Source organism: Ursus maritimus (assembly GCF_017311325.1).
Source record: "Ursus maritimus isolate PB19 chromosome X unlocalized genomic scaffold, ASM1731132v1 scaffold_X1, whole genome shotgun sequence".
NCBI classification, from domain to species: domain Eukaryota; kingdom Metazoa; phylum Chordata; class Mammalia; order Carnivora; family Ursidae; genus Ursus; species Ursus maritimus.
Window position 1 is genome coordinate 73,266,555 of NW_024423319.1, and position 15,087 is coordinate 73,281,641.

The following is a 15,087-nucleotide window of genomic DNA, read 5'->3' on the forward strand; positions in this document are numbered from 1 at the left end:
AATGAAGGCGCCTACCTGATTGGCATCCTACAGAATACAGAATCTGTCTGATCTGGAGGCCTACAATGTATCCATGGCAATAATGACACCTGTTGAATCTCTTTGTGAATCACAGAAACAATAGTGGTGTTTGGACTGCGGGGGTTCCCTGGTTACCATGGAAATAGGTGGTTACAATTGTGTTCAATCACAGAAACTAAGTTATCAATCCCGGTCCTCTCCCCCACCCCTTTCCATAACCATAACCATAGCCATAGTGATTACTGTTTCAGTCGGGCTTCATGAGTAGACCTGGTAGCAGAAGCAACTAGAAATCTAAGTATGGAGTGTCAGAGGGCAAGCCCTAATGAGGAAGTGTGAAAAAAGGAACATGGCGGGGCATTTTTTCAGAAGGAAAAGCTAGAGCTACCACACGGAATACAATGACATTGTTACTCTTGCTTCTCGCACAGGCGCAGTACAGTTCTCAGAGCACGCCTACGCGCACGTTTTCTCCCCTTCTCTTTCCACTTTCCGCGCTATCCTTTTTTGCCCTCTCCTTTGCCTCTCCCATTACTTGGTTTTTCAGTCTTTCCGATAGCCCGCTACTGCCTCTCCTTCCGACCCTCCATCCTCCTCCCTACCTCTTTATCCCCCTCCCCCTTCCTTTTCCGTCTCGAGAGGACCGGCAACTTGCGCATGCGCATTAAGTAGAAAGCCTCGCTCTTTGTCCCCATCTGTCGTTCACACGAACTCAGATCTTTCGCGTTCGGTAGCCAATAGGATCGAAGAAATGGCGGAAAAACGATTCCGCCTCTGGAGATAAACCTTGACTGGCAAGTCAGATAACCAATCAAGATCGCAGTTTGTACCCCTTGGGAGGCACCGAGCTCCGTCGTCTCGTTTCCGGCGGTCGCGCGCTCTTTTCTCGGGACGGTAGAGGCCGTGTAGCGTCGCCGTTACTCTGAGGAGAGAACAGTCGGTAGAGGGTGAGTTTGGGGACGACTTAGTTCTTGTTTGAGAAGGGAGTAGGATTTTTTGCGGCAAGAGGCTAGGGCGAGGCTAGGTTTGGAGGGAGGTTGGCCGTTCGTTCCAGGGCCCTTTGAGGCCTTGTCCCCGCCGCCACACGGCCTCCTCAGCCCACCCGCGGGGGCCCATCGCTCTCAGCTCGCCTTGCTTTCTGCATTAACCTGGCTCCCGTTGCCTTTCCCGCCCCATTTCTTTGTGCGACTCATCTTCGATTCTGATCCGTGTCAGTAAGTTCCCCGGTCCTTTAGCCGCCCTGGGCCTGAGGGTGTGGAGTCTATTATCCGAGAGCCCTGAAGTCGCGGCTGGAGGAGGAGGCGCTTTGTCGGCGCTCCTCCTCTCAGCCTCGCGAGGCCATTAATTCAGAATGAGAAATGCGCCCCCCCCCCCAGCGATGTTTCTTTGTCAAAACTCTAAGCTGAGAAGTTCATCTGCTAGTCCAGACCCCGCGGCTTCCCTAGTAAGGTTCCTGTATGTTTTTTTTTTTTTTTTAAGTCTTGTTGCCTAGTTACTCGACCCATTTACAGCATCACTTTTTAAAATGAAAGTTTATTTTATGGGTTTCCTATTGGGTATTTTTCACTCGGTGAAACTCTTGTTGTCATCTGAAACCTTTCTTTGTGTTCTTAACGGAGAAGTTGAGGTTAGAGACGACTTGGAGGTACTTTGCTATCTTCAACCGAAGTTGAGGTAGGTGTAGGGGGTAGGATTGGCAGGTAAAATACCGGACTCCCCGTTAAATTTGGATCTCACATAGATAGCAAAATTATTTTTAGTTTACGTTGCATGGGACTTAAATACTAAAAGATCATTTTTAAAGTCTGACGTTGTGTATTTTTATTTGATAAATCTGGCAACTCTCGTGGGGGCACTGGCTAGATTTATGCTGTGCCTTTGTCCAGCTTCCTTGTTACTAAATGAAAGGTCTTAAGAAACTCCTGGAAAAGTACCTTACCATATCACTGCATTCTACTACAGCTTTCAGACAGGTCCATATCCATGCAACCATCTGGGTTGGTAGATTTTTACCAGATTTCCCCTCAACGGCTTCCACTTAAGTTGATCTTTTCCTGAAAACTGATTTCAAATATGTGTGATGTAGTGTTTGGTCTTGTACCTAAACCACATTTGTGCAGTCGTGCTGTGTCCAGTAGCCCCAGTCTTTCTAAACCAGCAGTGCATAGTTTCTCTAAAGAAAAGTCCTTCATCAGGGTTAGTCTTTGGGACAGATAAATAGACAAATCCTTGATGCTGATCTTTGTGTTTAGTTCTTAGAGGCCCAGTGGTTAGGAGACAGTGAATTTATTGCTCACAAGAGATTTCTGCATGTATTTCCAAATTCTGTTGGTGGTCATCATCAGAAATAAGTGATAAGAACAGTACTTCCTGAGTACTTGCTACTTTGTGGGCAAGTGATTTATACAATATTATTTAGTCTTCACTTCACCATTGAATACCTTTCTTGGGAAAGAGTAAACTGGAAGGAAGGATTGGAAGGATTAGCATCGTGGAGACATTTATTCAAAAACACAACTGTAGGCAATTTGGTTGTAAAAAATGACTTTTGCTCCAATCTGAAACAGAGGAGGAAGAATGTAATTGATGATATTTGTCTAACTACAGCACCAACTGAATGTAGAAATACGGATAGTGGTTGCCAGCAGGGACAAGTGCTGTGTACACAATCTCTTTTAGTCCTTAAAATAACCAGCCCTGTGAAGTTGCCGTTGTTACCCTCTCCTTACAGGTGAGGAAACTGAGGCTCAGAAGTTAGGTGACATGGCTAGTCAGTTTGTTGGACTCTAAACTTTGAATTCAAGGTGAGTTTGATTACTAAGCTTGTAGCATAGTGATGAGAATGAGCTTTAGAGTTAAATAGATGTGAGTTCCACTCCTTGCTCCCATCACATTTGGGTAACCTTAGATGGGCATCAGTTTTCTTATCCAGGAGAGTAATAGTTTTGAGCTCAAAGTGAGATCATACAGACTTGGCACAGTGCCTGGCATATAATGGTTGGTAAATATCTGATATTATCATCTTAACCACCAAGCTGCACTTTCTAAAACCGAAAATAACCTCCCTTGAAGTTATCTTATATGGTTTAGAACATCCTAGCACTTTTTCTTCAAGGAGGTAGATCATTTCTACTAAGAAGTTGTAAAATGGCCTTTTTGAAAAGGAGTGGTGAAGTTTGGTTAAGATGTAAATACAGAGTTTTTAATATTTCAGTTTTGAATGGATCTCTGTAAGGATTTTTATTAATGTGTAAATATAAATTGTGAATTCCTGAATGGGATGCAAGATACTGAGGCTGGGGCCACTGACTCCCATATTAAAGCCTGGAGAAAAAAAGAGGTTTCTTGGATTCTAGCCAGGGGTGAGAAGGTAAGAAGACCTAGTTGGAGAAATGGCTGTGAAGATAACTCAAGTTTCTGGTATAGGCCAATTTGGAGTTGGGAAGGGAGGTGTTTAATAGCTGGGACTCAAAAAGTTAAAGATCTGATTCTAATGCCAACCTAACCCCATCCCCAACTTGCTGGGGTAGACTTCATAAATTTTGTATGTTATAATAATTTCCTGTTTTTATGTCTCATTTTTAGAAACATGATTTCCTTTTTTTTTAGAGGAAAAAATGCTGCACTCTGGGTAAGAGTAACAAAGATAGATTGAATTATTGTAATTTTAAGAATTTATTATAAGGAAATAGTTTAAAAGAGCTATAAGCAAGAAGATACTTACTGCAGCATTCTAATAGGAAGAAGGTGTAAACAACCTTAATGTCTCATAGTAGGGGGGTAGTTTAGTAAGTTAGTATATATCCACATGGACCTTGTGTACCTGATAAAAATTATAATTATGTTTACATAGAAGTGAAGAAAAACTGAACATACAATGGTGCAGTATAACTGCATTATGTTGAAATGATAATATGTGTTTTGGAAGGTAAATAAGTAAAAATAGAAATTGTGGAAGGTATATTTACTCATGGATGTGCCTAAGATTTAGCTATGAACATTTTTTATAAATAGTGGTGAAAAAACAGGAATAACCCAAATGTCCAACACAATAGGTGCTTGGTTTACAGCTGAATACTTTGTGCATTAAAAATTAATGTAGAAGAAAAAATAATACAGAATATTGACATAGAAGCTCTTCATCATGTAATAAAGTAGAAAAGGCAGGTTGCAAAGTGGTTTTTATATTTCACTTAAAGTACATGCAAATAAATCAGTGACTGGAAGGGTAAATGTTAACTGACTTTTCTGGTGGTGGATTTTTGTTTTAATATTTTTGTTTCTAAGTTTTCTATATTAAAGATACATTTTGCAATAGGTACCTTGTTAATGAGAAACATAAGATTGATGAAATGATACAAATGAGATTCAAGTCTTGGCTAAAGTGTCAACTTTCCAGTGAGGCTTACCTCTGCTCTGTTTAGAATTGCAGTCTTACCAGGCGCCTGGGTGGCTCAGTTGATTAAGCCTCTGCCTTCAGCTCAGGTCATGATCCCAGGAGTCCTGGAGTCCTGCACTGCGTCCTGCATCGGGCTCCCTGCTCAGCCGGGAGTCTGCTTCTCCCTCTACCCCCTTGCTCGAGATCTCTCTCTCTCTCATATTCTCTCTCTCAAATAAATAAAATCTTTTAAAAAATTGCAGTCTTACCCCTTTCACTCCCTATCCACTTTGCCCCATTTTTTTCTTTATTTTCTAGTAGCACTTACCTCTCATTAAGTACTGTGTAATTTAATTATTATGTATATTTTTGTCTTACTAGAAGTTAAGCACAACTGAAGGCAAGAATCTTTGCTTTGTTCATTGATGCATTCCCAAGCACCTATAATAGTGCCTAGCAAATAGTAATAAGCATTCAGTGAATATTTGTTGGGTGAATTAGTAAAAAAATTAAAATTAGTAAATAATGATCAATAACTTATAAACAGGGCAGTTTTCATTTTTGCCTGCCTTCTGGTCCTAGTCTACATTCATACATTTTTTGGGGAAAAAAACCCTTTTCCTCTTTCTTAAAACTTTCCCTTTTAAAACATCAAACATTTTTCTTTTTTTAAAGATTTTATTTATTTGAGAGAGAGAGAGCATGAGTTGGGGGAGGGACAAAGGGGGAAGTAGATGCCTCGCTGAGCGGGGAGCCTGACGCAGGGCTAAGATCCCAGGACTCTGGGATCATGACCTGAGCCAAAGGCAGACGCTTAACTGACTGAGCCACCCAGGTGCCCTAAAACATCAAACATTTTTCACATTTACATGGTCTTCATAATTTTTAATGCTGTGTAACACTCCACTGAATAGATGTATCATAATTTATTAAAAACTATACCTCTAATTTGGGGTATTTTAAGTCATTATTTTGTTACCGTAAAGGTCATCACAGTGACTATTTCATGGATGTGGTTTTTAAAATCACATTCTTTGGGGCGGGGGCAGAGGGAGAGGGAGAGAGAAATCCTAAGGAGGCTCCACGCCTAGCCCAGAGCCTGACACGGGGCTGGATCTCACAACCCTGAGATCATGACCTGAGCCAAAATCAAGAGTCAGATGCTTAACCTACTGAGCTACCCAGGCGCTCCTAAAATTATACTCTTATGGTAAATTTCTAGGAGTAGAATTTCCTGAGTTACAGAATATGAACATTTTGATAGCTCTTGTTATTACTTGTTTTATGAAACAGTTTGGATATAGAATTTGATAATTATGTTGTTTTAGTTTTGGAGGGATATGATAAGAAATGTATTAGGAAAGCTTTTATATACATAAAAGTGTTCTCATGTACCCATCATCCAGAATCAGTAGTTATCAAGTCGTTGTCACATTTTCTTCATCTGAGAATCCAGTTTTCTCTATTTTAGAGGAATCATAAAATGTTAACAATAAGTATTCATAAAAAGGTCCCTCGTTGCATTTTTCCTTCAGCTAAATTCTGACTAGAAGATCTTGTGTTTAGGGGAAAGATTTAGGATTGCTTTGCCCTTTTATTCCTGGAGAACTGTCCTTAAATGAGGAAGAGGGTCCTCAGCTTGTTGACCAGATCAATTAGAAAATTTCCATTTTAAAGCCATCAACTTTTGAGTTCACTCTAGATTATACTAGGAATTTTCATTTTGTTTCTTTTAATCTTATGTTAATTTTTAGATGAGATTTAACATTGTGATTGTATATTCATCTTTTTTATTTGATGCTTTCAATGCTTTGGTAGCCACTTATCTTTATTGTGATTAATAACCATATTTACTGAATGCTTACTGTATTTCAGTACTGAGCTAGTGTTTTCACATATTTATGAATCCTCGTAGCCATCTTGAGAGGTAGGTATTTTTATTATCCCCTTTATAACAGCTTAAGTTTGTGCAGAAGTGATTTATTAAGTAGTACATAGCTAGTAAGTGAGTACCAGGACCATGCTTCAAATCTAAGTATGTCTAACTCCACAGCCCATACTTTTTCTACTGTTCATTCCACAGTATCTACTGTAGGCTAGGACTGCAAAGTGCCAGATAACAAGATTTAGTAGTCCTTGTTCTTGTGATAAGTAGAATCTCTTTCCCTCGTTATGTTTTAATATTATGATAGGGCTAATTTTTAGGCGATAGCTTCTTTGGGGAAAGTAGTTTCCAGTTAATGTACAGAATTAGTGAACTGGAGGTTTCTTCAAACTACTCTCATGCAAGCTGTTCTTGTTTAGTACTTGTCTAGTTTCTGTGTGCAACATAACTGCTAGTGTCTGGTTTTGTTAGGTTTTTGAGTAGTGTACAACTTTGCCATACTTGTTCACAACAACCAGTTGTTTGAATCTGGCTAAAGCCAGGATATCAGAGATGATTAGTGACATATAAATCATCAGGAAGGTGCCTGATTAGCCCTGAATGTATTTGACGGTCCACATTTTCCTTTTAGGGTGCAAAAATGCAGAGCAATAAAACCTTTAACTTGGAGAAGCAAAACCATACTCCAAGGAAGCATCATCAGCATCACCACCAGCAGCACCACCAGCAGCAACAGCAGCAGCCACCACCGCCACCAATACCTGCAAATGGGCAACAAGCCAGCAGCCAAAGTGAGTACATGCTTGTAGGGGGGTAAGAATGGGTTCCCTCTTGGGAAAGGTTTCTTGGTTTTTAGATTAGTCTCTTGGTCTTATAAATGAATAAGCCTTTGTAGCACATCTTTTTCTCTTTTTCCCCCTATTTACCTCTTAATACTTCTTAGGATAGAAAAAGGGTGATTCACTGAAACAAGGAGCAGACATGTTGGGTAGCAGATGAGTACAAGTTGCTGTGCTGTGTTGGCATATTCTGCTAAACAGATGTCTGTGTGTTTTACCTCAGAGCTTGGTTCTTAGAGGTAATCATCAGATGACTGGTAGTTAGAAAATATAGAACAAGTCTTGAAGGGAAAAGAAGTCTAGTACTGAGTGTTATACTTTCAGCCTGGGGTCTGTCCCAACCCGTTTTTAATCAGAGTAAACATTCTTTAAAGGCACATTCCATTCATTCATCAAACTTTGAACATCTATTGTATGCCTCTAAAACTAGAACCAACCTCAACCCTCTTTTATTTCCAGAGATCCCTACAAAGAATACTGTTTCCTAACTTATTTCCTTTCATTCCATTAGCCCAAGCATGAAAGAATGGGAAGTGTTAAGGTTATGAAGATTGGTGAGAGATTGGGAAATGGAGTGATTATGTTTCAGTCTTATTTTTTAAAAGATTTTATTTGTTTGAGAGAGACCGAGTGAGCGAGAGCACATGAGTATGGGGAGGGGCAGAGGGAGAGGGAGAAGGAGACTGCTCACCGAGCAGGGAAGCCCGATGCTGGCCTCAATCCCAAGGACCCTGGGATCATGACCTGAGCCAAAGGCAGCCACTTAACCAACTGAGCCACCCAGGTGCCCCTAGTTTCGTATTTAAAAAACTGATCTCTTCTAACATAAGTCACCTTGACTTTTGACCCCAATAGCTTCTGTATTGTCTTTCTGTCTCTTAGTCCGGGTGGCTTCTGGCCCATAGTAGAGCTATTGAGAAGTATTCCCAGATGTCTGCATACTGCTTTTACATTTTAAGGTGCAATTTACTGATAAGTGGTTAGTGGGTAGATTATATTGGGAAAGGGTGTTTGACTTCTGTACAGCAGTTAAGTTTCCTAATCTGGGAGCATTTATAGTTCTTTGAGAATGTGACTGTAGATCTCTTTGCCCAATCCTTTGAGTGACTGTGTGTATTCTCTCAGATGAAGGCTTGACTATTGACCTGAAGAATTTTAGGAAACCAGGAGAGAAGACCTTCACCCAACGTAGCCGGCTCTTTGTGGGCAATCTTCCTCCTGACATCACTGAGGAGGAGATGAGGAAACTATTTGAGAAATATGGGAAGGCAGGCGAAGTCTTCATTCATAAGGATAAGGGCTTTGGCTTTATCCGCTTGGTGAGCAACCACGGGCTTTTAGAGTATGTGCTCCAAAAGGTGGGGAAGTTGGGGAATGATGGATGTGGAAAATTAGGCAGTGGAAATAATTCTCAGGTGGTCTGTTTGTTAAATGTTTAATAGTTACAGTTGGTAGAACAGGACAGAAAATACAGGTTTTATTTTTATTTTTCCTCATAGGTTTTTGTTTTGTTTCAAGGATAACATAGGTTTATTTGTCTAGGACACTGAGGCTAAAATATGCCCTTTGGAACTTTTGTTTTAATTGGTAAATTTCAAACATACAGAGGTAGACAGAATAGTATAATGAACCTATATATGCTCGATGCCCAGCTTCAATAACTATCAACTCAATTTTATTTTATTTTAGTAATGATTAAAGTTTATAGAATTCATTTCCTAAGTTCTTGCCTATGTATTTTCTCACTTAAGACTTTTAAAACCATTAGGGGACAGTTTTATTCATATCTATTTAAAAAAATTTTTTTTAAAGATTTTATTTATTTATTTATTTGGGGGGGGGGGAGAGCACAGAGGGAGAGGGAGAAGCAGACTCCCCGCTGAGCAAGGAGCCCGATGGGGGTTTGATCCCAGGACCCTGGGATCATGACCTGAGCCGAAGACAGCTGCTTAACCAAGTGAGCCACCCAGGAGCCTCTATTTTTTAAAAATTTTTGAGTTGTGCTAAGATACACATAAAATTTATTATTTAACCATTTTTAAGTGTAGATTTTTTTCGTAAAAACTGATTTGATCAGGAAACATTTAAGTATATGGGGGAGGAACATTTCTGGGCATTACGTATATAAACAAGGAACAGAAATGTGTTAGCAAGTTCACTAGATGTGGTGGTCAGAACTAGTTTTCATTGTAGATCTACCACAACTCAAGATTACATGGGCAAGTTATTTTTTCTGGGGTTCGAGGTTCCTCTTTAGTAGTATGAGAGGCGGTTCCCATTAGGGTCTGTGGTTCTAAAGAGGTCTCATGGAGGGCATACATGATTTCTCATTAAACTTGTATGTAGCTAGCTAAAATTAAAATATTCTGGCCACTGTATTGTAAGGGTAGGTTTAGGCTGGTCATTGTCCCAATGAACTGTTACCACTTGGGAGAATAACTTATGATACTGATGACCATGTAAGTGGTATTAACTTCTAGAATTTCCAGTTGATTTATTGCAAGGCCGTCAGAGCAGTTAGACTATCCAAAAGAGCTACCTGAAACATGTAATTTGTATTCTTTCAGTACTATTAAGATTTCTTTGTGTGTTGTCAGGGATTGGGGGCAGGCAGGCATTTTATATTGGGCTATGCTACTTTAGACTCTTGATGGCTGCACATGTGGTCTTTGTCAAACTTATTCTAACTTTCTTACTGCTTCCTAGGAAACACGAACCCTAGCAGAGATTGCCAAAGTAGAACTGGACAACATGCCACTCCGTGGAAAGCAGCTGCGTGTGCGCTTTGCCTGCCATAGTGCATCCCTTACAGTCCGAAACCTTCCTCAGTATGTTTCCAATGAACTGCTGGAGGAAGCCTTTTCGGTGTTTGGCCAGGTGGAAAGGGCTGTAGTCATTGTTGATGATCGAGGAAGGCCCTCAGGAAAAGGCATTGTTGAATTCTCAGGGAAGCCAGCTGCTCGGAAAGCTCTGGACAGGTGCAGTGAAGGCTCCTTCCTGCTAACCACGTAAGTGAGGGTTGCTTTTAGAAATAGACTTTAGAGTACTACTTCCTTCAGTGGTGTGGGAAGGTAGCCTCTAGGAACCATGTTTTTGTGTTCACTTAAAGACTTTGGTTACTAATTCAGCTTTCTAGTAGGGTTTTCAGTGTAATCTTAAATTAATGGAAATAGTATGAAGATTAAGAAACAAACCTTTCAGTCATCTAGTAGGTTGTCGTTTAATCAGTGTTAAATCTCCCCTTTGTTTTTTTTGTTTTTTTTTTTTAAAGATTTTATTTATTTATTTGACAGAGATAGAGACAGCCAATGAGAAAGGGAACACAAGCAGGGGGAGTGGGAGAGGAAGAAGCAGGCTCATAGCAGAGGAGCCTGATGTGGGGCTCGATCCCGTAACGCCGGGATCACGCCCTGAGCCGAAGGCAGACGCTTAACCGCTGTGCCACCCAGGCGCCCCTAAATCTCCCCTTTGAAGTCTTAGAACTCTGAAAAGTTGTTTTGTGCATGCAGCATCTCTGTGTTTATTTCAAGTCATTGTCTGGAGTTTTATAGGTATTGGATTATTTAAATTGTACTTAGTATCCTATTTACTTACTTTGAACACCTTTAAGGCTGTATTCTGAGATTTAAAGCCTCAGTTCATCCTATCAACCCCAGATTCCACATAATGCCATTGAAAGAACTTGGTTACTGGGGGCTGGGTGTAAAAACTCCTTCAGAAATATGTTTAATTGTACAGTCCTGATCCCTAACTACTTTATTGTGCCAGTGGCAGGTATAGAGAGGAAGCCTGGTGTAGGGTATAGTTTGATTAACACTGAGCTTCTTTCTTTCTCCCAGATTTCCTCGGCCTGTGACCGTGGAGCCCATGGACCAGTTGGATGATGAAGAGGGACTTCCAGAGAAGCTGGTTATAAAGAACCAGCAATTTCACAAGTATGTGGTTCTGACAGATTCCTTGTTAGGTGCTTATCTATTCTTAAACTTATAAAGGGATGTGTCAAAGAGGCAGGATTTTCCTATAGGTATTCACTGGCAGCCATAATCTAGGCCCTCAGTAGGAATGCGGTGCTTAGTTGGGGGAGTGGACAAAGTTTTAATAACCCAGGAACCTTGTCTATAGGGAGCGAGAGCAGCCACCCAGATTTGCACAGCCTGGCTCCTTCGAGTATGAGTATGCCATGCGCTGGAAGGCGCTCATTGAGATGGAGAAGCAGCAGCAGGACCAAGTGGACCGCAACATCAAGGAAGCTCGTGAGAAGCTGGAGATGGAGATGGAGGCTGCTCGCCATGAGCACCAGGTCATGCTAATGAGACAGGGTGAGTGTAGGCCTGTAGGTCTTAAACCTAGAACAAGAACAAAATGACTTTTTTCAGGATTTTTTTGTATCGGTTGGTCTTGGTGGGCAAATGAGCTTGGAGATAGAATACTGGATTCTGTGGAGAAGGAAATGATAGGTTTGACTTCATTTTTGGAATCTAGATAGCTCAGATGGCCACTCAAAGATTATATATCCCCTTTGCTTTCTGGATCTTTATTTATGGAAAATTATTGGGTCTATATGAGGAGAATGAAGACTACTGTGAATCAGTCTATTGTTTTTTTAGATTTGATGAGGCGTCAAGAAGAACTTCGGAGGATGGAAGAGCTGCACAACCAAGAAGTGCAAAAACGAAAGCAACTGGAGCTCAGGTAACTAACTCTCAAACCCTTTTTCTCTGACAACTCCAATAGGTAATGTCTCACTCCGGTTTCCTAGTACCGTGCTACCTCATGCATTTGTAAGTATTTCCTGGATGCTTCTCAAGTTCTCCCTTTGGATGGAAAGTGTTTCAGCTACCCATGATTCTAGGAATTAATCCAGGGCTGCACTAAAGGGAAAGCAGCTGAGTGCTGGTGTCACGAGGCTCCTTTCCAAAAGGAGAACTTTTTTCTCCTGAATGATACGTTTGGGTTGCTTTAGGGCTGGACACATTTAACAGCGAGTTTCTTGGAAGGCTATGGTAGTTTTCAATAGGCTCTTGATCTCCCCTGTGAAGATACCCTGCTCAAGTTCTGGAGTGTCTCTGCTAAATACCTTGGTGACTCTCTGTAGGCAGGAGGAGGAGCGCAGGCGCCGTGAGGAGGAGATGCGGCGGCAACAGGAAGAAATGATGCGGCGACAGCAGGAAGGATTCAAGGGAACATTCCCTGATGCGGTATATCTCCCATGTGCCCATGATGTACCAGGCCAGTCATGATACGACAAACCCACCATGAGTTGTCCACTAGGACTGTAAAACATACCAGGTTATGACCAGTTTTTGTATTCTGTGAAACTCCTTTTAGAAAGAAGAATTCATAGGAAGGAAAGGTAAGGTTTGAAGGGGAGTTCTTGCTTCACAGGCAATTTAGGATGAAGAACTAGGGCCAGTGTTAACACAGTTCAGACTCAGTGACTGCATGATGGGGTATATCCAGTCCCATAGCAGCCTTAAATAGTTCTCTGATGTCCTTAGAGTTGTTGCACAGATTGAGGTTCTAGAAGAAGTCAGCTACGTCACCCCTTGCCATTTACCTCTTCTGTCCTAATAGCAGACTCTGACTTGTGTCCTTGTAGTTCTAATCTTGAACTCAACTGCACAACTAGCAAGGAGATGTTTGTTTTCCTCAGCTTGGCCTCAGTGTACTTGGAATGTGTTGTCTTCCCTTGGTGTGTGGTCCTCAATGTATTGTGAATGGTAGAATGCAGTGCTGTCTTGGACTGTCTTGAGTATTTCTTATTTTTCAGAGGGAACAGGAGATACGGATGGGCCAGATGGCTATGGGAGGTAAGGACTTGGGAGGTTAATGGCTCTGATTCCCTTTTTTGTATAATTTCTGGTGAACTATGTGGCTTCTCAGACATAGTACAGATTTAAGGGGCTGACATTTCTGTGAGCATCGTTGTTTTGCAGGGGAGGGGGGTAACATGTCCTCAGCTCAGAGGTCTTGTTGAATTGTTTTCTCTTGCACAGAAAGAGACTGACAGTTTCTGTCTCCTGTACTGATCACACTACTCTGCTTTAGGTGCTATGGGCATAAACAACAGAGGCGCCATGCCCCCTGCTCCAGTGCCAGCTGGTACTCCAGCTCCTCCAGGACCTGCCACTATGATGCCAGATGGAACCTTGGGATTGGTAATAAACTGTAGAGCCTTACAGTAATTCTAAGTTGTGATAGGAGAAAGGACTTTGCTTTCAGTTCCTGTGCCTGCCACAATTTGGCTACAGATAATCGGGTTTTAGGGCCACTTTTCATTAATGTAACCTCAAGGTCTTGATTTTTGAATCTTGAACAAACCCAGTCTCAAAATATGCTTTGTTTAGGAGTTAAGTAAATGTCTTTGGCCAGTCTGACTGTTCAGTTGCTACCCTGGGTTAACGGGCTAACAGGTGTTTTGTTTGTTTTTTGGAGGGAAGGCAATGAAAGTTAGGTATTATCACATAAAATAGTAGATAGAAATCCAAAAGGCTTTATGGCTCATACAATCCTGAGTTATAGTGTCAAAATTTTAAAACTAGGTGGATTTAAGGTTGCTGAAGAGTGCTTGTCCTTGTCCATATACTTAGTTCAGGAAAAAGGATTTAAGTAGAACTTAGTCTGGGAATTTACTATGTAATATTGGTTATTCACTAGGAATTGGGATAAAAAGGTAAGGTAGGATAGTTGGGTGGGTCTGTAATTCAGACAGCCGCCTTTTCAGGGATAGCCACTAGAGTTTTAAACAGGCTTAGTCGCCCCTAGAACATCAAGAGCTTTGAATAGTCGGTGGAAATGGCCTCCAGGGGAGGGATTACAAATGGGCGGGAAGCTTGGGACATAGGTTCTATTGTAACATTGCTCTTTTTTTCTCTTTAAGACCCCACCAACAACTGAACGCTTTGGCCAGGCTGCTACAATGGAAGGAATTGGGGCAATTGGTGGAACCCCTCCTGCATTCAACCGTGCAGCTCCTGGAGCTGAATTTGCTCCAAACAAACGTCGTCGATACTAATAAAAATTTCAATGTCTAGTTTCCCAAAAACCCTTAAAAGAAGGACCCTTTTTGGACTAGCCAGAATTCTGCCCTGGAAAAGTGTTAGGGATTCCTCCCAATAGTTAGGTCTTCCTTGCCTGTACTATTCTGAGGGAGTTTGCTGGAGGTTGAGGGCAAGGGAGGGGCGATATTTAACAAATCAGTTCTGTGTGGTATATCGTTTAACCAATTGATTCTGTGTGGTGCATTCCTGAAGTCTCATGTGATTGTTGAGGGCCTGGGGGGTGGGAACCATGGCAAAAATGGATCCAGTTAGAGCCCCCATTAATCTTGATCATTCCATTCTTTGTACATCCTGTTCTATTTGCTTTCTCATTATACCCTCCAACCCCAGAGACACTGCCACATACACCACAAAAACAAACATCCCCCAATGACCTTAGCCCCATTGTTCCATTCACTCGCAGGTGGGAATTCAGGCAAATGTCCACAGAGGTCACAGACAACATACATACGGTTCTGTTATATCCCATATATTACCCCTTCATGTCCTAAGGAAGACATTTTCTCTTAGAAATTTTCATTTTAGTGTATCTTTAAAAAATCTTGTGTTAAGTTGCCTCCATCTTTTTTCTTGGGTTGGGATAACCCAGGAACAGCCCTTTTGTGTCTATGATGTTGCTGTTCACAGCTTTTCTTGATAGGCCTAGTACAATCTTGGGAACAGGGTTGCTGTATGCTGAAGGTCGGACAGTAGCTCTTAGCCTTGCCTATCTTAGGTAGTTATGCTGTGCATTTTTTTTATTGGTGTACCATGTTTGATTTGTCCCTGATATCTTTGGAGTTTTTCTGAGAAATGGAGCAGTAATACAGCATCAACTTATTAAAATACGTTTTAAGCCTTTTAATTTTCTGTGCTATTTTTGAAAGGGAATGGAGGGAGGGGAGTTCTGTCTCAAGAGATTAA

The 15,087-nt window shown here is 41.3% G+C and overlaps 1 protein-coding gene across 3 annotated transcripts; it reads left to right on the forward strand.

Moving 5' to 3' along the window:
- The first annotated feature begins 817 nt into the window (after positions 1-817).
- Positions 818-15,028, forward strand: NONO (non-POU domain containing octamer binding). 3 transcript variants are annotated; one of them, XM_008712250.2, is made up of 11 exons: positions 818-968; positions 6,916-7,075; positions 8,249-8,442; positions 9,830-10,131; positions 10,963-11,058; positions 11,246-11,442; positions 11,731-11,815; positions 12,219-12,321; positions 12,894-12,933; positions 13,172-13,281; positions 14,004-15,028. In XM_008712250.2, the coding sequence occupies exons 2-11, from the start codon at positions 6,925-6,927 to the stop codon at positions 14,136-14,138; spliced, it is 1,413 nt and encodes a 470-aa protein (XP_008710472.1). In that variant the 5' UTR covers positions 818-968; positions 6,916-6,924; the 3' UTR covers positions 14,139-15,028. The 3 variants fall into 3 exon arrangements, with proteins under 3 accessions (XP_008710472.1, XP_008710473.1, XP_040486782.1); XM_008712251.2 differs by lacking the exon at positions 818-968 and adding an exon at positions 6,275-6,326; XM_040630848.1 differs by lacking the exons at positions 818-968; positions 8,249-8,442 and adding an exon at positions 6,275-6,326.
- Positions 15,029-15,087: the final 59 nt, after the last annotated feature.